General features: G+C 43.6%; 1 protein-coding gene across 2 annotated transcripts in view; it reads right to left on the reverse strand.

Annotated features, from left to right (window-relative positions):
* Positions 1–27,053, reverse strand: part of LOC308142195 (latent-transforming growth factor beta-binding protein 2-like) — a 106,831-nt gene that overhangs the window by 26,713 nt on the left and 53,065 nt on the right. For both annotated transcript variants that reach the window (XM_080512541.1, XM_080512540.1), the window contains exons 8-19: positions 26,744–26,846; positions 16,188–16,262; positions 9,609–9,731; positions 9,364–9,528; positions 7,685–7,978; positions 6,207–6,226; positions 5,914–5,950; positions 5,380–5,442; positions 4,498–4,623; positions 3,089–3,217; positions 2,763–2,882; positions 2,331–2,450 (exon numbers count right to left, since the gene is read on the reverse strand). In XM_080512541.1, the coding sequence (XP_080368667.1) occupies positions 2,331–2,450; positions 2,763–2,882; positions 3,089–3,217; positions 4,498–4,623; positions 5,380–5,442; positions 5,914–5,950; positions 6,207–6,226; positions 7,685–7,978; positions 9,364–9,528; positions 9,609–9,731; positions 16,188–16,262; positions 26,744–26,846 (1,375 nt within the window). The remainder of the gene's footprint in view (positions 1–2,330; positions 2,451–2,762; positions 2,883–3,088; positions 3,218–4,497; positions 4,624–5,379; positions 5,443–5,913; positions 5,951–6,206; positions 6,227–7,684; positions 7,979–9,363; positions 9,529–9,608; positions 9,732–16,187; positions 16,263–26,743; positions 26,847–27,053) is intronic.

Genomic DNA, 27,053 nt, shown 5'->3' on the forward strand with positions numbered 1-27,053 from the left:
ACGTCTCTCATTAATATTTAGAGTACGGAACTATTTCGTTCTCTTCATCAAGGGGGTCGACATAATTTCTTCTTTTTCCACTGTCATTACGAATAATTTGTTGGACGTGTCCGCTTACATTACAGTGTTCTCATGAACATCTGCTTCTTCAGTGCAGCTGGTAATCTATTTAGCATGCAAGTAGTTTGGTGAAACAAAAAAATACTCAAATTCCTGATTTCTTGTTTACACGCCAACGTTTTCAAAACGAGCTCTGTTTGACTGTCGCACAAAAGCGTGGGGATACATACATGTTGCACAACACTCGCTCTAGATCAAATTAAACTGCAGACTTTGTGTGCTTGCAGCTGTCTGGGAACGGAGTACACAAATGAAATGTAATAGCTGAGACAGGTTTTGGCCTTATAAATATAGGTGTATCCCCATCCAGCAATCATTTGGTTATGAGATGTCAAGGAGGATGGAGCTCATAAGACAAGTGCAGTTGCTGTATGAGGACCTGGATGAAAACGAGACGGACATCTCACAAATACGCAGTAACTGAGTCTGTTCTTGAGGGGGGAAGGGTTCATTGTTTGAATATGTTCAAAATTCAAGCAACATAAGACAAAAATCGCCTGCAAAAGTTTTGAGAAACTCCAGTGCAAACTCTATTTGCACCAGTGTCACCAGTGACAGTTTACAAACAAGATGGCCAATCAGATTACAGTGTGGGCATGTTCCCCCTCATGCCACCATGGAAGGTCCGCCCCTGCTGAGAGGTGACAGTGATGCTGAAACGCAGAGGCCGGGTTTTGCCCGCCTGCTATGAGCGCTGCCAGACGTCTGTCAGCGTGGCCCGATGCTTTGTTCCTGCAATCATGCGCCATCTCTCAAGCCTCTCCCGATAAGCCCTGACAGGGGGAACGGAGCTGCTTTGTTTATCACACCAACGATTAGGCTTATCCACGACTCGCCCAATTGAGCCCAAACTACTGTACTGCGCTGCCGTCAGTCGACTGAAGCAAACGCAGGAAAGCCCGTTGCTAATGCTGCCCGTTTCATGCGACTCCCACGGTGCCGCACAAAAAATATTCACCTCAAGTGTCACCCCTCATTTACTGGGTTTCTCTCTGTGGCTATTTATATTGCACAGGTTTACTCAGAATGAGCAGTTGGTGCGTTTTCTTTGGAGGAAAGGAAATTGTGGGACTTTAAACAACAGCATCAGTCACAGACACTCACTGAGAAAGCGATTAAAACAGAACTACTAAAGTCGATTTCCATACTTTCCATCATGTGGTGTGTGAGCTTTTCACATTTCTGGAATACTCACTGTAGGAGTCTTGGGTTTCCAAACAAATTAGAGGGGTGCAAGGTCATACCGAGGGGATGTGGCAAGTAAAACCAGTTGGGATGTTATGTAACTGGGCCGGTTTCAGGGTGGAAGCTTCTGGTGGGCTACTTGAGAGCAAACACACCGAGTGCAGTCAGGCCAGGTAAGAGTTTTGCACTGGACCACGACGAGCGTACGGGTGAGTGAGGACATTTGTTTGCGTGCCGGGACCTCTTCGCAGAGGGGAATCGACCCTTTGCCCTCCTCATACATCTCGTGTAGCTGCTTGGTCGCCTCACCAAGCCCAATGGCGGTAATAAAGCCTCTGCTGGTCCCAAGACTACAGTGGCCCGAGCTTTCCAAAAATAATACACTGTTTGTTCATGGCTGTGGCCAAGAGAAAATATTTGAACTCTCCCAAATTGAAGAATCATCAACAATCTTTTTACGGGGCCAGCGATATCAAAAGATCAGCAAAAACATGGTGAATGTGTTTAAACAGAATGAGGAGTACGTAGAGGCTTCTGGGTGGTGGAGATGATAAATCAAACGTCAAAACCCTGAATGGACAAAGGCAATAAGCGTCGCGACCTGCTCATATAGCAATCGACACTGTGGTTTTGGTCTGTCATGTGGAGTCACAAGTGGTCCGTTCGCCACATAAAACATCCAATAAAAACCTTTTCAAAGCAAAAACACAATTTGTTTTAGAATTTTTCTATACAGTATATCGGCACATCTGCGTGTCCCTTTGAGCATAAAAGCCGCAGAGCTGCAAATTTAATTGAATAATGCCATTTGGGGAAACTGCGCTGCATCATAAGCTTTCAACAAGTCTTTAACAGCACTTGTGTTTATTTTCCTTAAAGCGATGTCTCTGTGACTTTGCCCGATTTTCGACATTTTACAGCGTAAGAGGGGAACCCAGGTTATTTCCATGCGGTGGTTGGAAACACCCTGCGGTGCCGGGGTAGCGGTGGTGCTGCTGCACTGACGGGGTGTGAGGCGGCCTTACCCAAACATCTTTCGTTGACAGGCCTGAACCCCGGGCCGCAGGCCTGGCACAGGAAGGACCCCAGAGTGTTGACGCACGCGCCGCTGGAACAGGAGGCCGGATCTCTGCACTCGTCTATATCTGCTCGGGGTGAAGGTGAAGGACAAACGTTTGAATCAGTTGTTTTGGAGACAACAATGCTGCAAAGACAATGTGCGCACACAGGGCGGAGAGAGGGTGCAAGCTTACAAATGCTAAAATATACACACAATCCCTCTGTCACGGACTGCATAGTTTTTCTTCTTGGCTTTGACCAAAAGAAAATACAATATGGGTTTTGTTCGCGTTCTACACACTAATTCATAGCAGCAAACAAATAGATCTGGTTTGGATTGTGCTCTTGTTTGAACCTGGCTCTGTGTCTGTAGGTGTGTCTGCACGCACGCAAGTTACCTTCGCAGAGGCCTCTCCAGGACTTGGCGTAGCCGCTGTCGCACTCGCAGGTGTAAGATCCCTCTGTGTTGACACAGTTGCCATTCTGGCACTTGTTGGGCATGCCGCACTCATTAATGTCTGCCAGTTTGAATGAGAACCAAGGAGAATGGAAAAGAGAGTGACTTTTTTGTTCCAGCGCATTAATTAGGGCAGGATGCTTTTTAAGTGAACAGTGCCGACAGACGAGAGCTTGAATGGCTCAAAGAGAGAAGAGGGTTTGTGGCGGCAGCCTGTGTTTTCTCTGGAAACATTATGTCTCCTGCAGCAGCGGGGCCATGTCTCACCTTGACAGAACTTCCTGTTGTGAGTGATCACCTGGCTGTAGCCGCTGTAGCACTGACAGGTGTAGGAGCCATAGCTGTTGATGCAGCGGCCTTTCCCTTCGCATGGCTCCTCGTCGCATTCATTCACATCTACAGAAGCGAGAAATGCAGAGCAAAATAACGGATTAACAATCTATACATGCAGCTTTTATGAAGTCATGCAGTTTAACTGCTGCTTTGGTCTTTCGTTTTTTCCTCTGTGCTGCTTAGGAATCCACACGTTTCAGGAGGAGGTAAGGTAAACTTCTATATCTAACTGATGGAAAAGCATCAGCTGTCTATCAAATTTGTCATTACTACTCCCATTTAATTAGTTTTATGTTTGTATATCTACAACATGTCCAATCAGCTCCATGTCCTTTGGCAACAGTTGTTATTCTGCCTGCTCGAACTTCCTTTACAGCACCATGTCAACACCCCATGGAGTCAGTTAATCCAGCTATCCAACGCCAACTCATCTAACTCAAAATAAACTAATTATATTAATAAATCCATTTGGGGAAATTCCTTTTTTAGGATCGATCAGCATCCACATTTGAGCGCTCCAGCGAGCTGATGGGAGTCAAGAGTCATGCTCAGGGTGCCACAGTGGTGACCTGTCAGCTATGGGAATCAAACCTGCAAACATCTGATCCCAAGCCCACTTCTCTGACCTCTCGGTCTCCACTGCCCAACACCAATGGACGTGACTGCTACATGTAAGTTTAGGGTTCACAGTCTTGCTCATGGACACTTGGACATGTACATAGGAAGAGATGGGGGAATTGAACAATCAACTTTCCGATTGAAAGTCAACCACTCCCAACTGAGCCACAGCCGCCCCAAACCAGTGCACCCGACTCCACGACCAGCGTCCAGACTTAAGGGGTCCTACTTGCTTTCCTATTCATCATCAGAGTCTCCTCGCCAAACACAAAATTCAGAAAAGCTTTCCCTTTCCTCCCTTGTTCTCTCCTTATTGAATTATTGTTGCATTTAACAAGCAGATGCTGCTCAGTTTCAGAGCAGAGACTTTGATGCTCCTATTCGATACAGGCGTCCGTCAGAGATGGCACTGATCCCAGACGAGTTCATTAAAAGATCGAGCACTGGCCATCTTGAGGTAAGACAATACAGCATAATGGCAACTCTTTGGACTCGCTCGCATGTACAGTCGAGCAACAAGAAACAGGTCAGCGTAAACAAACGGCTCTCTTTCTCTTTGGCTCACTTGATCTCTGGAGGCTGAGATGCTTGTGCTTATAATGACGAGTGTTGTCGACTTGCACACAGTGCAACGATGACAGACAGAGCTGCTGCGCCCCCCATTGTCAGAATGCTTTGACGCCCCGTCTGATTTAATCTCCGTCTTCCTCCTTTGGGTTACTCACCAATGCAGTTGGTCTGCAGAGCACTGAGCTTGAATCCTGGCTCGCAGTGGCAAGTGTAGCCGGTCTGCACAGGAACACATTTCCCACGGCCACATATGGTGGGGGTGGCGGCACACTTGTCAATACCTATGAAAAGCCACGCAGATGTGCAGAGTCATTACTTAGGAAGGGGACAAGAATATGTCTGACCTGAGGTTACATAACACTCGAAGGACTGTAAAAGCTAAAAAAGCACATTCCACCGACACATGTCGTTCTGCCCGGGAACTCCTCTCGCTGGTTTATAGGTGGCATGTTGGATGAGAGGGCAGCTTTTATGGCGCCGCAGTGTTCGAACAGGTGGTATGGAGCAAGAGACAGGTCATGCACACTAGAGCCTGACATTAGTTTTTCTCTTGTCTCTTTCCATCTAAAAGAGAGACACTCTGACTTAAACCCAGGCTCAGGACAGCAAAGCGACGTCTCTATCGGCTCGCAGCGAATTCTTCTCACATTCTCGATCTCTCTGTGACTCCTTCTCTCACTGCGTCTGTCACCCAAACAAACTTTCACCCCATCTCCTTCTCGCTCTCCATTTTTCATAAATCTGGCCTCGGTCCATTCAGGATAGGATCCCGTTCCAAGAGGCAGACTCTTTTTTTTTTTTGGTCCTCGAGCCAAATTGGCTCTGAGGAAAAGGGGTCAAAATAAAGCTCTCCCCGCCTTTACTTTGGGTAAGCCTGAAAACATTCCTCATGGGATACTGCCTGCCAATAGTTGAGAGAGCTCTGTATTGCTCCTTTGCATCGTAACCCTGCAGCTGTGTGTGGAGTTTTCATAGGAGTGCAGTGAAGATGGACAATTACTTTTCAGTGACGGTACTTTTATTGCATTTACTCTTACCTGTGGCTGAACCTCGGGAGCTTGTTTCCCTTGAATCAAAGCTTTCGACGTCAGGAGAAGTATCTATTAAAGGGAATAAGAACTGTCATGAGGTACAAGATGAGGAAAATGTAAAACACAGACACCCTCAGTCATATTGGGCATTAGGTCACCACATAACCAAAACAAAGTACTGCTTGCTTTTCCATTCATGACTGCTATTCACTGTTCAGCGATACTTGACCGAGCTAAAAACATTACAATACCCAAAATAAACCGAACGGGCTCGTTAAAAATAGTCAACCTTTAGACTTTATTGTCAATGTTTTCACTGGCATAAAGGCAAACCAAGCAAGACCGCCACTGCTGTGCAGGAGCAATTTATAGAAATCACATCACACGTCCATGCCTGACTGAAGCTGCTATTGGCCGTTGAGTTAAGAGATGCTAAATCAAACCGCAAGAGGCATTAAAGAACGGCAGCGAGGCACGCGTTCAACTACTGGTAGCATGATCTGTTTGAAGAAAGCCAAGAAGGAAAAAAAAAAAAAATACCTGAATATTTCAGCGGTGAGTCAGTCACAACAGCTGGCTAGAAAACAAGAAAAAAAAAAACAACAACCAGAAAGGATTTAAGTTACATTTTTTTATCACCACATCCTCAATATAGTCAGTCTCTTTTTTCACCTTGTCTGCTAATTAGGTGAGTGTATCATCCAAAATGTGGTCTGAATAAGTTATATAATCATAACAAACCCTCCAGCTGAGATAGCTAGAGCATATCGTTCTAAGAAAAACATTTCAAAGACATGTGCCAAGAGGCGGGTGGGTGGGGAGGCAGAACTCACCGGGCTCAGAATTTCCACATCTGCCACAAGACAGGAAAAAAAAAAAAAAAAAAGAGGAAAAGTTTATCAGTAGCGAAGGCCGACATTCTGCTCGTGTTAACAAGGTACTGAACACACACAACATATGAAATAATCCATGTTCTCTTCAGGCATTCCACTTTTAAATGTCTCTATTTCGTGAAAAAAAACAAACTGTGTGACACTCGTTCTCTGAATCACAGGGGAAAATGTTGATCTGAGAAAAACTTCTGGAAAAAATGTGAAGCAAGTCATAGAAATGAATATTCCTGATAATGATGACAAAATGTCCTAAATATTTAGAGATTTGTCTCCTCTTATAAAGCAGAATGTTGTGCTGTTGCCAGTAAAGTATCTTGCGAGCAATAAATCAAGTATATTTACAGAAGATCCTCCGGATTGAGATGTATGTTGAGGATTTGCATGACGCTCGCTGGGGTTTCATACCGACGTAGGGAGTACAACTAAAACTTTGAACGTGTCTGAGACTGTTTTCGAGATCAAACATCCTGTTGATGTTTGGACAGAAAATGTCTCAAATTCCACGTAGTAATTTCTGGTTGAATGAGGATTTCCCAATTTCCCTTCAAGCTACAACGCTGATTATTGGATTTTTAAGAATTAAACAGTTTTTATCTTGTTGTAAAGCTTTAAACTGAGTTTTTACACAGAAAGTCAAATTTAGAAATTGCACTTTAGGTTTATGTTAGTTTTGTGGGTTACTTCGGTTTCCGTCAAATGCAAACAGAAGTATTTAAACAAGAGTTTTGCACGGTTTTATTCTCTGTATACACAATCTACTGGTGTGGCTTTCATTCTTTTTGTTTACTTGCATTTGCTGTGGAGTGACTGGCTTGAGCACTGACCCTCCTTCAACCACAAAGTAAAATTGATGCAAAGGAGTTGGATGTGTTGAAAGCGGAAGGTATCAAGCATGTCCAAGATGTTTTGAAAATGATTTCCATAGTAACGGGGGGGGGGGGGGGGGGGGGAACACTGAAAACGATGTAGTTAGAATGTTGGGCCACTAGTAGGTGCTGTTGTTTGTTTTGTAATAAAACTACGCACGCGTGTGTCGAGGACAATACGCTACAAACATCAACAGTGGCGAGGACACGGACAATCGTATGGACAGGCGATGAAGTTGAAATAGTATTCTGGGCGATTTTCAACTCCAAAACTATGCACTACTTGTCCAGTAGTAGTGTTTCTGCCATCTACACAAGGACGGAGACCAAGTGCTTCAGAAAAGCAGTTTCTTGGGAGGTGTTCTAAAACAGTTGCCTTTTTGCAACAGCAAACCTAAAGTTGACTTTTTTCCCTTTACATTAATAATCAATTCAGTATAAAATCCACTGGTCAAAATGCATATTTAAAAAAAAAACATTCAGCAGCAACACAGACCAACCTATAGAGTCGACTTAGGAGAGATTTAATGCTCCATCTGCTTTGAAATTTACCTTCTGGCTGTCTCAGTGTTTCTCTGGCCGGGTGCGAGGGGTGCTGAGGACTCAAAGGGAACTGTGGCACTTGCGGTGTCTCGAGGTAGATGGGGTATTGGGGTGTTTCTGGGTAGGTGGGATACAGCAGCGAAGGCTGGGAGGACGGTGACTGGGGATATGCGGGACTCTGCTCCTCCAGTGACACTCCTGTGCTCTGCAGCTCGTCATTTTCAAACTGCGTGAAAGAAATCTGCACGTCGGAGCGGGAGTACGTGTATCCGTGGCCGGCCGGGCAGATCTCCTTGAAGTGATCTGTTGGACAAGAAACACAGCAGCAAACAATGAGAGGAGGTAAAAAAAAAAAATGCCCTTCTGGATTAAACTCTGACAGTCGCTGGCTCATGATATGATATTCAAAAACTGCACCACAAGCCAGCCGTGTCATACTTTTATGACAATGTGATGAGTATTGCTGTGCGTTCCTGTGAACTGTGACAGCTGTCACAGAGGGGTACTAGCGAGGGACATTCGAAAAGACTGAGGATATCTGCACGAACAAATCGGCACAACTATGCCACCGGGGGAAGTTAGAGGATCATGTAATACTGACTGACCTTTGAACTTATTGGTGTGGAGGCGTGTGAATGAGAGGCTAATGGGGGATTGGCAAGCTAGATAAAAGGAGGGAGACTGCACCTCTTTGTCCCTGAGTCCAACAGACCTCGGCCATGGTGAATCCATTACAAGTGAGAAGCAGTGTGTCCCCTACCTGACCTGAAACCAGCAGCTCCGTGCCAAAAAGAGTCTGGAATAGAGATATGAGTAACGACAGATATGTGGTCGCAGTAAATGCTTATGTAAATGCAGGAAACGTGGATATGAGAGGCTACTGAATGATGAATTTAAAGTGGAGGGGAGTGAGGCTATATATACTGTATGATCAGGAGCCATGTCAGACGCGCGGGAGTAAATACGGAACGAAGCTCGATGGGTTCCTGTTACCAAGTCGCAAGGATCCGGCCTCGCTACACATTTCAAAACGCGGCTAAAACAGCTTGTCAGGCTTTACAAAATCCAGAATCCTAAATACTGAGAGGGGTGTGTGTGTGTGTGTGTGTGTGTGCGTGCAGCACCATGGAGGTCTGCGTCTGTGATATCTGATCTATGACAATCCCAATGAATCACCAGCCAGTATAGACACTCCATAAAACCAGCTTGTTTCTCTCCGAGACTTTGAAGATTAGATCAGCATTTAAAAAAAAAAAAAAAACATGACAACTACTTCCCATGTTTCACTTGGCTAAGCTGCGTCTCTCTGCTGTGAAGCTTTGCCGGTCTATTAGTGGGGTTTCTCTCTGAGGGTTGGAGTGATAACACAAGACTGACTCCCACCATTATGCAGCCTCCCAAATATGAAAACTGTTATGTTTTTGGTCCTTTTCCATTCCAAACACATTTAGTTATTTTGAGTTGCTTTACATGCCTGGCAGAGCGGTAATACCGAGCGAGTGGTAAGTATTCCTTGCCTGCGCTTTTACTACCACTGCAAGCCCTTACGTGAGATTGCACATGACATTTAATGTCTGCAAAAGCCATTTAAGCCTGCAAAGAGTTTTTCTGCAAGTACAGTAAAACCAGAATTTTACATTTGATCGTGCAGCCCAGAGAGCAGAGGCTGGTCGCTTTCGGGACTGTACCTGATTCTGGCAGAGGACAGCGGTCGCACGCAGAGCCCCAGGCCTTCCCCACGCGGCTGCAGCAGCAGATCTGCTTGGTGATGTGATTAACAAGCGGCAGAGAGCATGCGCCTGCTGAAACCGAGCGGTAGCAGAGCGCTCGCTGGTCAGACACGGCCTTGTCCGCTGGGAGAGAAATCAACACGTTCAGTGTATTCCAAAGCTTCGCATTAAAATAAACACTCTCTTGAAGAAACAATACTTACAGACACAGTGGCTCCTGTCGGTGTCTAACAAGAAGCCCAGCTTACATATGCACCTGTAGCTTCCTTTGGTGTTGAGACACTCAGCGTTTTTGCAGATCCCTGGCAGCAGGCACTCATTGATGTCTGAAAGATGCACAGCATGTTGGTCATGCAATTTCTAGGACTCTTGAGCAGAGAAGCATTTTAGTTCAGGGGACAATTTTTCATTTGGAGTGGGCCGGAGCAGTAAGATCCTTAAAAACTTTGAAGAATATTTTTCTTTGTGGATTATATGTGGTTGATACGCCTATATTTTCACAAAACTCAACAATTGCTACAGAAAATTACTAAAATCTCAACATAAACTCAATTTTAATGAAACCTTCTGGTGCAAAATACAGTGAAATGTCCAAAAAAAAACCTTTGAGGCAAATGCTACTTAGCTATCTTTCATGGCAGCATCACCGAGCTCATGTCTCAGTGCTGTTGTGTCTGCTACTCTTAGAAAATATGTTAAAAAAAACAAAAAAAAACATTATGTTTTCTTTGATTATTTGCTTCGTGGTTTGGCCAGATTGGAGCCTCTTGCAAGCCAGTTTTGGTTCACAGGCCTTGTGTTTGACATCCCTGGATTTGAGGAAAATGTGAGCATTTTGTTTGGGAACTTCCCCGATCCCTGCAAATGAATTGGACACCAGTATTATTTAAAATAAGTAGTTGATAATAGTTATCAGTTACTTCTTGTAAACGCAGTGAATTCACTCGTCACTGAAGTGATCTCGTTATTAGAAAAAGCGACATGTAAATTATTAGTTTTTAAAAGAAAATGAAGAAAACCAATGAAAAGTAGTAGAAGCAACAGCGGATGAGATAATCAACCATCAAGCAGGCAACATTAGAAATGTCTCAATAAGATTAGTTAATTTAGGGTCACAATAAATCACAGCTACAGGCTAATGTCAATGTCACTGAGTGATTTAATTAGTAAAGCATAAGCTTCTCTTCCAGTAATCATACAATAACAGCAGCTGTTATAATCCCTGAATAAAGTGAGAACTTGAGGAAAATTTTAAAAGAATTGCAACAGTTCAAATAGGAATCAATTTCTGGCGAGTTCCTGTTGAAAGAAGTGGAGGTTCCCTAAAGCATTACTGCGTAATGCCCAACACTGCGGACTACACCTATCAATAACAATCTCTGTGTTCTATGTTTAACATTAAGAATACGGCGCTGTAATGCTTCAAGACAAGAACAAATGATGTAAGTGTTCAGAAATAATTTCCATCTTGAACAAGAATTCGAATAACTGCAATAGATCATGTAGGCCAAACCATTAGCTTGTGTAATATGGTTAAAGCTTTGAGGTCATATGGTTGTATGAAAGCAAGATGGAGTGATGACAAGGAGAAAGCATGCCCAATAAAGCTGACCGGTTAAAACAAAACAGATTTAAAATCATGTAGCTTATTAAATGTGAAATATCGAAGCTGAAAGTCGGAGGGAAAGCTGGGATGCTTGAGATTCTTATCTTTATAGGTATCTTTCTTTCGGTAAGGTCACAGCCTACATCAGACGGAGAAAGTTAGGGGGGGGGTTCCGCTCTGTTTGTCCTCAGCCATGTACCGGTGTGATAAAGCGGCTTGTGGAGCCGGTGCCCACTGCTCCAGCAGCTCCTGAGTCACGAAGCCAAACGAAGGCGCGCTCGCCGGCGATTGTGCCAGCCGGCAGCATAGGAGGACATATTTGAGCCGCTTAGTCATGCGATTACACTGGGACCGGGTGAAGTTTGTTGTTCCACCGTGTTAAACAAAGAGTACATCATTAGGTCTTTTCCCATTTGCACTGACGACTGGAAGTCGACAGCCTGCCACTGCGGATTTTCCCAATTCTAATTAATCTGCTCTTGTTTTGTTGTTTTGCTTCCTGCTGGAAAAAGTGAGCTTTTATGGGATTGAGACTGATCCCTGTTGCTTTTTACTCCCCCCCCCCCCCAGACTTTTAGTAGAGTTGACCTAATGTAAAATCAAAAAAAGCGACCTGAGTAAGAACGAGAGACACACTATGAAGATGGTGAAGTCCACCACAGATGGCGCCGCTGGGACTCTCCAGGTCAATGGCGTGTTGTCTGCAGGTACTGCGGTGACCTGAGTCTAGTTCAAGCTGCATCTGGTCAGAGTTCAGGTCAGCGTTGGGCTGAGCCTTCATCACATGGGGCCTTTAATCCACGGTTTGGTTCAGTCCCAGATTAGTGCTATTGTTACAGTCTGCTGGTGGCTTGATTGCAATTGAAACTGACTTCCATGACAACCCATCACGATCAGCACTAATCTCAAAATCTATTTTGCATTTATGCATGGTTGCTTCGACAAACAACACTGCTCTACTCATTGTTTGAATAGTCTTTTATAGGAATTGTTTTTACAGTCTAATGATGCCCGATAATAGATCATAATTCTCCCCAGCAGCCTGACGCAACCTCGTGTGACCCTGTCTCCTCTTGACGTCAAGAAAAACCAACACACATAAACACCTGTGGGATTATTTATGAAACACTGTAAAGCAAATTGGCAGCACCACGCTCTTTATTATGTCTTGGCTGTTAAGTGTAATGTGAGTACCTGAGGACTACTTTAGAAATCCCAAACCTGATGTAAGTTATGAGGCCAAAAATGCAATTCATTGACAAACTGTGAACAGCGAACGTACATTTTCCGTACGCAGGAGAATCAAGTGTTTCTGGCCGGAGCAACATTTTCTCAGGTGGGATGTATCAGTATCCTGCCCCGAGACAGCGCTCAGGATGAAGGATGTCATGAGTGTTTTAAAAATGTGAGTAGTTTTTGTTAATGCAATCCAAAATGTCCAGTGATGCAATCAGCCTGCAATTTCTGAAACAACAGAGATGTTCTTGTCAAGAACTCATGGTTAAAACTGAATTAGTTCAGTTTTAAAGAATCAATGTGATGAAGACTTTTTGAGTTTAGACATTAGGTTATAAAAACAGAAGTGTAACAACCCCAAGCTGCTCCCAGTGGATGGACCAGGTGCCTTGTATGGCAGTTGCTTGCTTGTGTGAATGTGTGCAAATGGGTGAATGTGATTAACAATGTAAAGTACAACAAATGCAATAGTTGCAGGCCGAATAGAACGAATAGAAGGCCGACGGCGGTTTTTATTACTAAGGATCCTAACAGTCGTTCTGCTGAAGGACATTTGAAGTGAAAATGCATCTTTTATGTTTTGTCATTTCAGAAATGTTTTGAAAACGATGTCAGTTTTCATGGAAGTGGCAAAAACGATGACAACAATGTAGTTTCGTGTGCTGAAGAGCTATTTACACGTGCAGTCGCCGTGTTTCAGAAAAGTGCTGTTTTCCACCGTCTACATGGAGACGAGTCAAAGTGCTTTAAAACGGTTCCACCTTGGGAGTCGTTTTTGAAAAGATTTTTCACATTTTCACTGGTAATGAGCACTGCTGTTGTTTAAACGGACACCATAATTCAATGAAAGTTGGCCATTTTTATTTGAAGATGTTCTCGTATAAATGGAGCCTTAATGTGGTGGGAAGCGTTTCCTCGACTGGCTCCCTTTGACTTTTGTTTGTCGCTTTTAAAGTAAGATGTAATCTTACTTTAAAATCCACGTATGTAAGACACATACTCTAATACACTTGATAACTTTCTCCATTAACAAGTCCAACTCCATGTTATCTCACTTTGTACTTGTGGGGCTCACAGCTCCACCCAATCAATAGTGAATACAAGCAAAACACACATGGAAGCAATGCCATTTCTAGCAGACTGCGCTCAAGTAAACATCGTATGATGCATGCAAAACCCTCGTTTGAATACTCCTGTTTGCACATGGCGGTGTTGTTCCTCATTGATCACCTGCAAAGAGCCCACAAACTAAAAGCACAGTCTATACGAGGGCGCAATTTAGCAAGCTTTATGAAGGATCTCATTATATCAGGCCCGGAATCAACCAATATTTGCTTCTGAATAGGTGCTGTTTGATCTATGAATTTACTCCCAATGACAGTGAATTAACAGCCCTGCTTTACTTGGACAATAATATTAAACTATTTATGTGTTTTCTCTGATCTGCTGGTGAAGCAGATTTATCCACCAGAAGGGGGACACATAGTTTGATGTTGAAAATCCCCCCCACAACCCAACCAGGAAATCAAAACCGAGATGTAAGACTTAGATTAGCTCTTTTGTTTACTGTATGAGTCATATGACCTGCTCCCGATAGTAGTTTACCACCCACAACAGATCCTACACATCTCCGGGGGCCTTTCATATATTCAGCTGACCTCGGCTCTCAGAAACGGCTTCTGAAGATAAGGAATCGTCCTTGAGGTCAGGGAGCCGAGTATGACTCTGATGAGGCATCTTATCGTACAGTAAGCAAGGGCGTCACTGTTTCTGAAGTTCAGCCTCCAATGGCCACAGCAGTAAATCACGTCTTATTAAGGAATATGAGACGGGACACACTACAAGTGGCTGAGAATAGGACCCGCAGCGGGGCAAGCTGGACGCCATCCTGATAGTAATGACAAAAATCCCAGGAAAAAAAAATAAAGCTGATTTTGCCTTCTTGGCACGTGGTGCGAGTCCTGGAATTAGAAGTAATCTTTGGGAATGGAGCAGCAGCTGAGTGAGACAGAGACTTTTAAAGAGCTCCAGTAAATATTGTGGGCAACTGTCTGCTTGGCTTTTTTTGGGACTCGTGAAACGAACAACTGAAGCAGGAGAAACATCTTGAAACAATAACAAAAAAAAAAAAAAGGCATGAATAATATAGAAAGATACATTTCCACATTTGTTGGCTGGCTGACACATTATTAGATAATAAGTTGTCGGAAGGTCTTGGGATACGTTTCTCTGCTCAATCACCACCTGAATACATGAACGGCTCCGCAGATCAGGAAACGGTGTTGAACCTGCTGAACCAGCCGATGAGACCTGTTACAGAGTTAGTCAAAGCTGCGCACTGGACCATTCCATTGTTATACTCCATAGGCCTCAGTAAGCATTGCCCATTGGATTATGACACTAATAATCAAGTCAGTGACACAGCTGCAAGTAGCCTGTAAGACAAGCTGCATTTTGTTATTCAGAGTGTCGGCATTGGTTGTAGGAGCTCGCTCCCGCTGCCAGATCAAGCTGTGAATGTTTTCTTGTGACTTTCTGTCAGGGTTTATTTGTTCATACCGATTAATTCTGCTGTATACTAACACCACCAACAAATATAAATAGTCTGAATTCTTCGCTGGGAGAGTGTCTACAGAGCTGACACTGTGGGTGGTTATCGCCTCTTAAACCAACTGCCAGAAAACTACAAAAAAAAACCCAAACCAACCTTCTTCTGGGATCCTGCAATGGAGGGAAACAGTGCATGAGTTCAGAAACCATCTACGTTTGTTTCTACATACAGATGTGTTGGCAGTCGTGCAGATTTCAGGAACGCGGGGAGACAAACAGAGATGCTTAAAGAGCCACATGGACCATAATCACAGCCTGCTGCACCATTTGCACTCACAACTCCAAGACCAATTAAAACGGGAGCACCAGATGCTGGTTGGCTGCTGAACTTTGACCCTGCACGAAAGCCTAATTGTAGCCTTGACCTGGTTCCCATTAGGGCCAGATGTACAGCGAGCAGGATGACTTTTATGGAGGTCCTGGACTCCCAGCATGCATCAAAAACATGCTGACTGTGTGTTTATCAAAGCCATGTTGGAGTGTGACCCTGAGTTGTGCAAAGTGGAGGGCCCGCGAGAAGGACTTTGGATTCGTGTGGATGGTTTTAATCAGTCTTCCCTCAGTCTATCACATTCTGTTGAATTTATTGTCTAAGTGAACAAAATTTCTCAAATGAATTTTCATAATTCAAGGTTTTTACACATCATAGTCTTATGAGCCAAATTGTATCAATTCTCGCCAAGCAAAAGGAAAAAAACAAAACAATATTTCCCAGGATTTGTAGAACATTTGACAAATTATAGGGATTTTTTTTTATATAGGGAGTTTCTTTCTAGTATTCAGACGTGAATATGTCAAGTTAGAGCAAGGATGCCAAACATGAGGCTCGTCGGCCAAAACTGCCTGACAAGAGGCTCCCATCCGGCCCGACAAACCACCAAGTAAATTGTAGAAATTTCAAAGAAATATAGAATTTTTTTTTAATGCATTTCAGAAGAGTAGCAAGCACAACACAACACTGAGACCTGAGCTGAGATATCGGCGATGCTGCCATGAAAGATAACGCCTTGCTATCAAACTAGCCTCAAAGCCATGCTGTCAGGGTGAGTTTGTAAAAATAATAACGACAACAGTATACAAAAGCTATAGGAGAAAACTTTTGGGGACATTTCAGTGTATTTTGCACCAGACGTTTTGATTAAAATTGGCTTTATGTTGAGATTGGAGTAATATTCAGTAGTAATTGTTTGGTGTTGTGAAAAGATAGACATTTTCATCACATATACTCTGCGCCGTGCTGGAAAAGGCATCCCCTTGACCCTCCTGATTTTTTTTTTTTCCACCTGCTTCTTCATCATGCTTCTTTTCATTCATGTGTTTTAGAACTTACCATGACAGTGTGTGAGGTTCAACCTTTTAAAACCCTTGGGGCACTCCACTTGTCCATTTGCAATCACTGCGTACGCTGCAAGCAGAAAGAGAGAGCAGAGTTCAGGGGAGGAAGAAAAAGAACAATCTTACACTGTCTCACTTCTCTGTCACAAAGCATTGCGCTCATCACAGTGGGAGCAAAGAGGCTCAGCTTTAGGAGGGGACCATATAACTTACAGATGTGCGCCTACTGGCAAGAGGAAAAATGAGGGGACCCAGAACCGGCCCTTGTGGGACCCCAGAGTGAGTCGATGGGAATGGAACTCCATCAGCCACATTTACAAAACGCTACCATCCCGCAGAATGTAACAATAACACCCGACGTCATTTATAATCATATTACCTACGACATTCTTCCACCCCGAGGGATAGATCAAGGAAGTGCTTATATCATAAATGTGTTGAGGAAGCTTTCGTGACGGCTCTGACCTCTATCATCAACCACAGAGCAAATCTACTTAAACAAGAGACTAATGCTGTGGCTGCGCACGCTACGAGTGATGATTAATGTGCGACTCAATCGAAAGTGATTATCCCAAACTTCTTTTTGCTTGTTTTGACATAGCATCAAAAACAAAAATCACACAGTGTGTGTGTGTGTGTGTGTGTGCGTGCGTAAATCAGGTGTGTACATTTGGACGTTCTTAGAAGTGCTTGCAGTTAATAACACGGTGTGTCTGTTAATGCCGCGGTGCGGCCAAGCTGTCAGAGCCAGAGCCCTGAAAACATGGTGTCATTACTCATTCGGCACCCAGTCATGCCTCAGCATGCTCCATTAAACGTACGAAGAGGTCAACGGGGCTATCATATGGCAAAGAGAAAGTCTGTTTCAATGTATGAGTGTATCTGTGTTTGTTTATATATATATTAGTGGGGACCAAAGCCTGATCGCACACTAACCCAAGGGGACATGTTTTACAAAAATGGAGGTACATGAGGGAAATGTTGATATTGAATGTGAAAACCAGTCTGCAATTAGGTGAGTGAGTCTTACATAAGTAAATGGAAGCCACTGTAACGCTTCAATAACACAAATAAAATAAAGCATGTTTAAGTGTGTGTGTGTGTGTGTGTGCGTGCGTGCGTGCGTGCGTGCGTGTGTGTGTGTGTGTATGACAGCGAGAGGGAGAAAGATCTGCTGCGCACGACAGTTTATATGTAACAGAGACAGTTTGATTATTAGTAGCAGATCTTTCCATGACATAAACTGAAATGACAAGTTTCTATGCACATAATGTTGGAAGGAGAAGACCCCCCCCCCCACACACACAGAAAAAAAGTGCCTGTTAGAATGATGGAGCTGTTTCTCACTGTTACAGTCAATCCAAGTTATAGTCAGACAAGAGGCAGCCTATAGGAGCAACACTTCAACTTTGATTCATAGCGTGCCCTAATCCTGATAGTCATGTTTTTGATTTTCGCACTGGAAAGATGCTGTTCCTGTCAAGAGTTTTCAAAATATATAGTTGGATATGTAGAAAAAGAAAATGGACTTTCATACATAAATATGACAAAGTGTTTTACACAATTAAAAAAAAAGAATATTACATGAATGAAAAAAGCAGAATGCAAGAAAAAAGCTGAGATGTCACAAAAACTGTCTGAACAATTGGATCACCTGCAGGTAATCAAAGTCAAACACACCGAGTTGAGGTCAAGAATGCAGTTCAATAATCAATGTATGATGTATGAGGACTTTTTAATTCAGATTATGGGACCAATTTGTTTCTGAGGTGGAATAATAAGGTGTGCATGGATAACAGATGATGGATTAGTTTCCTTTCTGTAGCAATAACTACAACTTCTGTCATCGTTAAGCTGCAAATAATTATCTGTTGTCCAGTCCTTAATGACATTCAGACAATCAAGGACCCTAAAAAATCTGCTTCATTCAAATTAGGCATTAGAGCTGACTACGTATGAAGGTTGGTTTCACCTTGGAACATTCACCAGTCAATCATAAGGGAAAACATACTCACTTTCAAATGTGCAGCAAATTGATTTTCAGACAAACCTACACTTTTAATGTGTAAAGTTTGCATGGGTAGGTAGAACTTTGAAATTTCACACAACAAGGCCCCAGCGGGACAACAAAGCCGGATAAGGAAAGCAGCAGAACCCTCAGGTCAAAGCCATGTGCTACACCACAAAACAGTGGCCAGAAGTCAAAAACAAAAAAACTCCTATATAAACCCACTTAGTCCTGTGGTTTCCTAATCAGGGATCTATCGAATCATGGCCTATTGTGTCAAATCCAGAACTGAGGTTGGAATAACATGAACATGAAATACTCACCCAGATCCAAGGACATAAGAAAAAATGAAGCCATAAAAAAAAAAAAAAAAACTTTTACTTGAGTGCTTTTCACATAATCCTTACTAAAACTTGTAAATATTATAATGCAGTGGTGAGCGGATTGGTAACAAATTTGTCTAAAAATATTATAGACCACAAAGTCTTTTGATAGGCTCAGCGCGGTTTTGAATTCATAAATAAGAACAGGAATCTTTATTTTTACACAACGTAGCGGAGGATGTGTTTATATGATTTGCTTTCATAAAACAGATTATGTCTTGTTTGCATTCATTTTTATTCCATGTCATCACCCACTTAGGGGAAACCCTGGGAGAGAACTCATGGCATGCGAACGCTTCCCATTTACAGAAAGTTGAGGAACAAATAGAAAATGATGAGTCATACAATCGACATAAAAATAATTACTCAATTACCCAAACACATTGCTTTGAATCTGCTGCCATGGCAACAGAAGGTTGAAAACAGAGGTGAAGCATGCGAGGAGCCAAAGTATCACTGCTTTGCCAGTTGAGAAACAAAAAAAACCAAAACACATCTCTCGTACTGAATGAGTGTTTTGGTGAAAGAAGAAAAGTGGCATTGTGTTTATGACTATAGCGCAAACAAACCAAAGCGTTGACTGAAAGGCTGCTGTGGTATGAGGTGAATGGATATCTGGATGCCTTACTGGGCACGCAGGACCAGACAAGACCCTGTCTCTGTTACACACCTGTTCCCTTAAGCCACCTATGCACCCACACATTAAATGCAATACAAACAGCATCCAGTGTTATTTTAGACGCCACGGTAATAATTTTCAGAAGTGAGGTCTTCTATGGTTTAGGGTTTGAAGGAAGAACAATCCTGTAAACCATCGAAACAAAACCCAGTGATCAGTCACGAGTTTGTGTCATTTTCCCAGGGGAAACTGGAATGTGTGGCACATGGAGTTTTCTGGGAACGAGGTCCTGGAAGCTGAGCTATGTTTTGGTCCCGCTGTGACCCAGTGGACCAGGCGGGGTCAATGTACCTGAGGGTTGACAGAGCAGAAGTGGGTCAGCCTGAAGGGGGCAACGAGAAAATGGGGGGAACTGTGTCAAAGCCATGTCCCTGTTCCTTTCTGTCCACCTCCTCATCTTCCTCCACACCCTCCTAATCCCCCTCCCAAGTTTCTGAGTAATGAGCTGTTGTGGTAGGGTGGCGTGCACGTCCTCCTGCAGCGATAGGATCAGGGAAAGTCCGGCCTGAGTGACAGCAGAGCACAGATGCCAAAGAAAGCCCAGTGGGGGAGGTCCCGGAGTCTCAATAAAGCTTATTAGCGGGAAAAAGGAGACTTGTGCATCTGTAACATGTTCAGCATGAATCGACGAGACAGCTCGTGTCAAATGGCTGAAGAAAAAAGTTCGAGAAGATGCAAAAGTTCGCCATCGGCTTCAACCTTATTATGCAAGAAGCAGTGATGTAAAGTACAGATGTTGCCAGGATTTGTACATCAGACACTTTATATGCCCATAAACCTTTATTTGCACATAGGATCTAATTTGGCAGAAGGTACTGAGCAGGCTTGTTAGTGAACCTTAGTTCATTAGATGTTTACTGTTCCCCAAAGGGGATTTGTGAGTTTCAAAACCAGCTGCTGAAAGACATCATACAGAAGTTTGACAAAAATTTGTTTAAGCGCGGATTTCCTTCTGTTATAATTGGGTCATGGTGTTTTGATTAGGGCGTGCATTTTTCTTTCATGAGAACAAAAAAATAAATGCCGGTATTTGGGTTTGAGTCTTAATGAGGAGCCTCTGCATCTGCATCAGCCAGTCAGATCTGCAACTGGAGCGTGGACCTCAACCGAGATGTTTTACCAGGCATTAATGCCTCCTCAACTTAATGACCATGCTTCTATATTGCATCCAATCTCTTCCAAACAAGCAAGTCATTGCATTAAAGGTTGGATAGTTACACTGAGATAGGTCAGGTTTCTGTAAAATTCATTGTCGTTCCAAAAACTGAGATATATGACAAGCATCACTTCATCCTATTGACACGCCCTTTGTAAGTTGGAGCTTCTTGAAAATGCTCTGACTTCATCTCTGTGGAAACAAGAAAATGCAACTGTCTGAAAATTCTTTCTCCATGCAGACGGTGGAATTACTGCTTCTGCACATGCGTGAGCAGACGAACAATAACAACATTTCCTAAAGAGCGTTATGACTCCTCGTCCATATTCTCCTGGGACTTGGCAGTTTTACATTTGACAGTAACCATAATAACAATCCAACTTGGTCGTCTGTCCATGTGAATGTCCGTGGACTCCCGTTAATGTATACAATGTATTGTGCATGTTTGTCAGGTTTCATTACAAAACAACCAACAGCAACTGAGCAACAATTACCTGTATGTGTCCCATATAGACACATTTTGAAGTTATGAATGGTAAATGTTGTAAGATTCTCTTCAGACCTAAAACTTTTGGCCAATTTTGTTGTATATGAATGCTATATTATGGCTTTGAAAGAGCCGTAGACAACACCACAGTGATAAAACGTACTTTTTGTAAGGACTTTTACACTGAGAAGGTTTAAATGATTGCATTAAATTAGACACTTCATATCCACAGATTATTGAAGAAAAAAAATCTGGATCCAAACTTCAAAAAAGCATTCAATAAGTTCTTCTTATGGAAACACAGTGGTGATAAACACATTGAGGTAAAACAGCAGACGAATGTCCTTAATAATGCAAAAAAGTACAATGTGTACCACAGCTCGAAACTTTAGTCCCTCATGGGATACCGAGATCATTTTATTTCTAATCGTGTACAAAAAAGTAAGAATGATGGTCTCTTTTTGGTGAATTTAATGACGTGCCTGTTCCCATGCTTGCTCCTACAATCAGTTGTGTAGAAAATATCGAGCTGCACAGGCAATCATTTGCAAGAATGAGCTCAAGCTGCGCATCATTAGTGTCACCCCTGGTTACAAAGACTGTAGACCCAGACGTGTCTGCATCCACGGAGTGTACCCGCAAAACCTTCCAATTGTTGTCTATCCGTTTAACCCTGTCAAACAAAAGACTTTGTCACCCCTCATTACTTTATTGTTCGTCTCCATTCAATTGTGTTGTGCATTCCACTGGCCCTTGTTCAGTAATATTTGCTGACCTGAAAGTGTGATTCGAATTCCTTGAAGCATCTTGATTTGCTGAATCTGAATAAATCCTGCAAGATCTTTGTGGAGCGAAAGTTTCCTCAATGAAAAGCGCTGTTGGGAATTCAGCTCAAAGCTCATGCAAAAGAGTAAAGAAAAGAAAGAAGGCAAGCGGCTGAAAGGGGAGACAGTTTCAAGTCAGCTGGGTTTCTTAGCCTTACAAGAATGTTTAGTCGCTAATTTGGGTAAAATCCTTCTTAAGACCACCCGGCCTGCAGGACGATTGAGTGGCCCGGTCCATCAATCACAGGGCTCAGAGCCGTTTGCCAGCTCCTCCAGGGATCTGCCTGGGATACAACCTCAGCATTGGGCTTCTCCACTTAACTGGAAAACTTAAGAACGTGCGGGAGACAAGTGGGAGCAGGGATGGATGCCATCGGCAGGGACACAAACAGGAGGCACTCTGCATTTCCATTCCACCGGGGGGCAGTCTGGAGGGAAGCACCAAAGCCAAGACCTCCTCAGGATCCTTTCCAGCAATTTGCTGTTTGACAAGCCGCCACCGGACAAACTGGTGCCGCTGACTGAGGATCAGGGACAAACAGAGCTCTTTAATCACCATCGAGGGTTTTCAGGTCTTTTGATGCTCTGCAACAGCAAAGCCATCTCTTATTGGCCTTTAAGTCGCAGCTTGATTGGAGCAAGTTTGTTATTTTCCTTCAAAACAAAATGTTTTCTTGACACATACCACATTATCCAGTCTGTCACGATCCATATCACACTCCCTGTATAGCATGACCCCAGCAGTGCTGCTGAGGCTAATCAGTTAGGACACGTGGGGTCAACATCAACATTCTCCAACTGATTGGCAAATAAACACCAAGCCCAATGTGAAAGCTGCAAGATGCCGTATTTGCTCCATTGTTAGTGATGCTCGCTGTGGAGCTGTATCACATTGCTTTAATACAACCATCCCTGCGAGGCAGCGACACAAAAGCTTTGATTAGGAGCTTATTTCATTTTTCTGCAACATTGAACGTTTACTCGAAACATATTTTTCATTGTTTCTACTTAGAAAAGTATGCATTTTATAGCTCTGTTTGTAGTTTAAGGAATGTGCCTGACGCCCTGCCCTGAGATGCTGATGACAGTGTAACCCGCATCAAACACACTCCAAACAGACCCACATTCCTCGATAATCTTCAATTCATTGTGGAATATTAACCCGCTGGGCTCCGTCCAACATGAGGCATGCAACAGCACATTCCCCATCAAAATATGCTCAACTTAACTTGTGTCCAATTAAGACATCCATCACACATTTCACATACATCTGCCCCCAACTTGGACTTATTCCTCGTAGTGGTTGGGCTTTCTCAACCCTGATTAGCCATGCTGCTGCTCACCTAATGGAAACCAGCATTTCAGTTGTGAAGGGATAACACTAAGTCAACGTTGATGAATCAAACGCTGTCACAGAGATGTGACGTCTATATCTCCTCACCGCAAGAAGCTGGTGTGGAGTTATTCCAGTGCTTTTTTTTTTCTTTCTTTTTTCTGTTAGTGCCTGTTTTGGAGGAGAAGTTATTGCATCTCTGGTTTTTGTTGGTCGTTAAGACGTGTTCATGTTGGATCAGTGCTAATAAAAAGCAAGAAGCACAAGTCATTGTGTCCTCGCTGGTTGTCGGCTCAAATGTCTTGGGACTGGATGGGAAACTTGGAAGGAATGAGTTCATATGGGAAGAGCTGTAAGTTGTGGATCTCTGTGCCCCCCCCCCCCTCCTTTGCCTCATCTGAATTTACTGATGTAAACCTTGTGACGAACAGTGTACTCACTACAGAGAATGGAGCAAAGCAGGCAGACAACTCCCACTGATAGAGGTGGAATGGAAGGTGGGCCAAAGAGCACCGACGTCATAATGACCTTGTAGACCCAAAGAGGCAACCTTAGAGGAAGCCGGTGCTCCTGTGGGTGTGGTTGTAACTTTGAGCTCTAGAGACTTTGCGATGCCATGACAGAGAGGGGCTTCCCATCAATGACAAATGTGTTGGCCAATCACTTGTTAAATCCCACGCCGACAGCACAGTGAAGGTCAAACTCAGGCCAGACTCAACTCACCTTCGGCTGCCGTTGAAAACTGTTTGATTGTTTTCCTGATGGAAATGTATCCTTAAAACAACCCCAGAGTTGCACAAACCACACTATCCCGACTCCCTGATTTTTTTCAAGGATAAAATTCCTTTCGGGATCGCAGTGGATCCAGTTTCGGCACTGTGCTTCTAATGGAAATTGTGTAACCAAATCACCCCCTGGCTGACTTACCAATTCTCATTCCTACTTGACCCAACAGGCCACTGGACAAATCTCATACTTGAGGTTGTATTGACCACTTCAACATTGATTTCAAATACTCCGATGACAGCATGAAATGGTTTGAAAACCAAAAAGTTTAAGTAACTGCACCTCATGATCAGAACAGGAGGGACGGGGCTGACTGCAGCCCTCTCCGGTTGATCTGGATCTCATTACGGGCCCGGAATCCTCAGCATGTAACTTTTAAAGGCGCTGGCTCCTAAAGGCGTCGTCTCCCACTGAGATGGGACACACTGGCACTCCAGCCTCCATGACATCAACCACCCCCCCACCCCCCTCTTCCCCCATGCACATAAACGCACTAAGTTCCTCCTTATTGCCTCAATAGAACCTTAAGGTCCTTGGGGTACAATAATAAATAATATTCCGCTATAAAATATCATCATCTGCACAGAATTGAGTAACGCTACCAGGCTGCAACAACACTAATATAGAGTGACTCTATATGACATTGAGGTTGACGTACATATACCTTGAAGCTGCGCTCATGCTGGTATCCCCTACAGATATTAAAAAAATAAAAAAAATACACGTGCAGGTCTTTCTCTCAGCCTATACATTGATTGATGGTAGCATAGCACACCTAAATACAAAGATGGTTTTCATGACATCATTATCACCTACTCAACAGGAGACTGTTATAAAGCTATATGACCTCTGTTCGTGCTGCAGGTCGGCAACTGGCCCATTCACTATGAAATAAAAACAGCAACATCATTTTTCAGAGGCTCTCCTCTGCAGGCTACATATCACTTTCTGTCAAACAGAAATATAAGAAAGTATACACGCTGGCCAGTAAACGAGGAATGTGGCTTTAAGATAAAGCCAAGCGTCTAAACTGGGAACAATAACACCGGAGGAATTCTGAGTATTTCTCTTATTAAAGCTTCCTCCAAGGCCTCTGGGACATAGTACATGACTTCATTTTGACTTCATTTCTCCTCTCCTTCACTCTCACTATTCCTCCTCCTCTGCCTGCATGTGACCCTCGCCTGCAGTACATTGCCACAAAAATGAGCAAACTGGGTTTCACTCCGTATCCCCCCCAACCAAACATCAAAGGAGGGAGCAGAGGAAAACATCTGGGAGCCAAGAGAGATCATGTCGGAGACCGAGGAAGAGCGGGAATCTGGCGTGTCGAGGGAGCTGAAGCGTGGGAGGGAAAAGAATGGATCAGCATTTATTATTGATGGAGCAGACTGAGAGCGATGGATGATGAAGTCTGCTTTTGATTAAGGTCCGGTCAGATATTAAACAAGGTGCAGCCGATCTGACAGCCAACTGGCACCTGCGGGCACGGCCGTAATGTGTTTATGAAAGCTGGTGAATTCAATGAGCCTCCCATGTGGCCACGCATTGTAGCTGCTTGCCGCGAGGGGCCGAATCCACCCCTCCAAAGAACACAGAGGGCTGTCAGCCCCAGTGAGAGTCTCCATCCAGTGTGAACGGTGTCACCACCCACCCTGCCTGCCGGCGAGCAGCCACCCCGCTGCTGTTCCTCAAACCTACCGCAGCTCTGGTTGGGTGGCAGCCGAACCGCGGCTGTTCAGTTCACCACTCTTTTGATGGCTTGCAGTGGTGGGTGGTACAACTGCCAGGCTCTCAGCTTTATGTTAAATGTGCTTTCATTTGATTCCAATTTTAGTTTTATTGAGGCCAAAGAATTCAGGAAGATAATGAAGATGTGTTAATCATCATCAGTCATTAAGTGATAAAAATTTATCAAGGCTGCCAAGGAGTATAGAAACCATCACTTGTAAAACTTTTAAAGCACTTTCTCCTATCCTGCCGATGCTGACAGGAACTGGCATGTAAACATCTCATAACTGTAACACAGGAACTGCGTACAATATCAAGAAAATTCAAACATTACCACAAAGCAGAGAAATAGAGCTTTTCCTCCACATGCTAGTCATTACTGTGACTGCCAGGACTTCTGCAGTACATCTCTCCAATCACAGATAATATTCACCATCATTTGTAACATCCACAGTCATGAACCTGCAGCAAAACTAGAACTATAACTAAACACTGCCACATATTAAGAGTTATCTTGTATAAACTGAGCAGAAGCATAGCCACATTGCATGTTTTTGGGTGACTCTCAAGTACAAAACTACCAAATCCCAGGCGAATGTGTACTGGGAGTCATGACACTCCGGGGGCAAACATTGTTGTTACTGTCCACCTATTTGCACATGTTCAGAAGAATTATTTACTATGGCTGTGCTGCACATGCTCAGTCGCAGCTGATCCCGAGCGATTTCAGAAAGTTGTGTTTTTCTCTGCTTATATGGAGAGTCAGTTTCACCACGTAACAAACGTTTTGCGTTTTCACTTGAAAATGTTTGAAAATGCTTGAAAACGGTTGTGTAAGCCGAGCCTTATTTTGATAGCCTCAGAGCAGGCAAAGCCTCAGGCCTCCCCTCTCAACTTTTCATTGACCCCAATGGGAGCCACTGATCTTTACAATACAGAGTACAAAAACCTTTAGCGTGAAAGAAATAAAGAGCCCAGCTGCATTTGGATGTTTTGATGCATTATAGAACAGTGATTTGTAGACCAGAACAAGAATATCAAAGGATCCACATCAATAGCAAATGAGAAAGTTATACCAACAGAATTATAGCAGATTAGACATAGATTACATTTATGTAATGGAACAGGGGAGAATGAAGGAAATGCTTAGATTTCATGGCTTACCTGGTTGTGTTGGACACTTTTGGCAGTTGTTGAGGCCCCAGGAGGAGCCAACACTTCCACAGCAATCCTCCTGTTTGGTTAGGCCCGGCAGAGGCTTGCCACACTGCAACAAAACACATCTGTATTAAATCTCACAAAGGAAGGTTTCACGATGAGTGTTACATGCTTGTGCATGCATGCTTGTTTGTGTGTGCTGTCATGGGCGTGTGCATGTTCGTGTCAGACTGTGTGTGTGTGTGTGTGTGTGTGTGTGTGTGTGTGTGTGTGTGTGTGTGTGTGTGTGTGTGTGTGTGTGTGTGTGTGTGTGTGT

Source organism: Blennius ocellaris (assembly GCF_963422515.1).
Source record: "Blennius ocellaris genome assembly, chromosome: 17".
Taxonomy (NCBI): Eukaryota; Metazoa; Chordata; class Actinopteri; order Blenniiformes; family Blenniidae; genus Blennius; species Blennius ocellaris.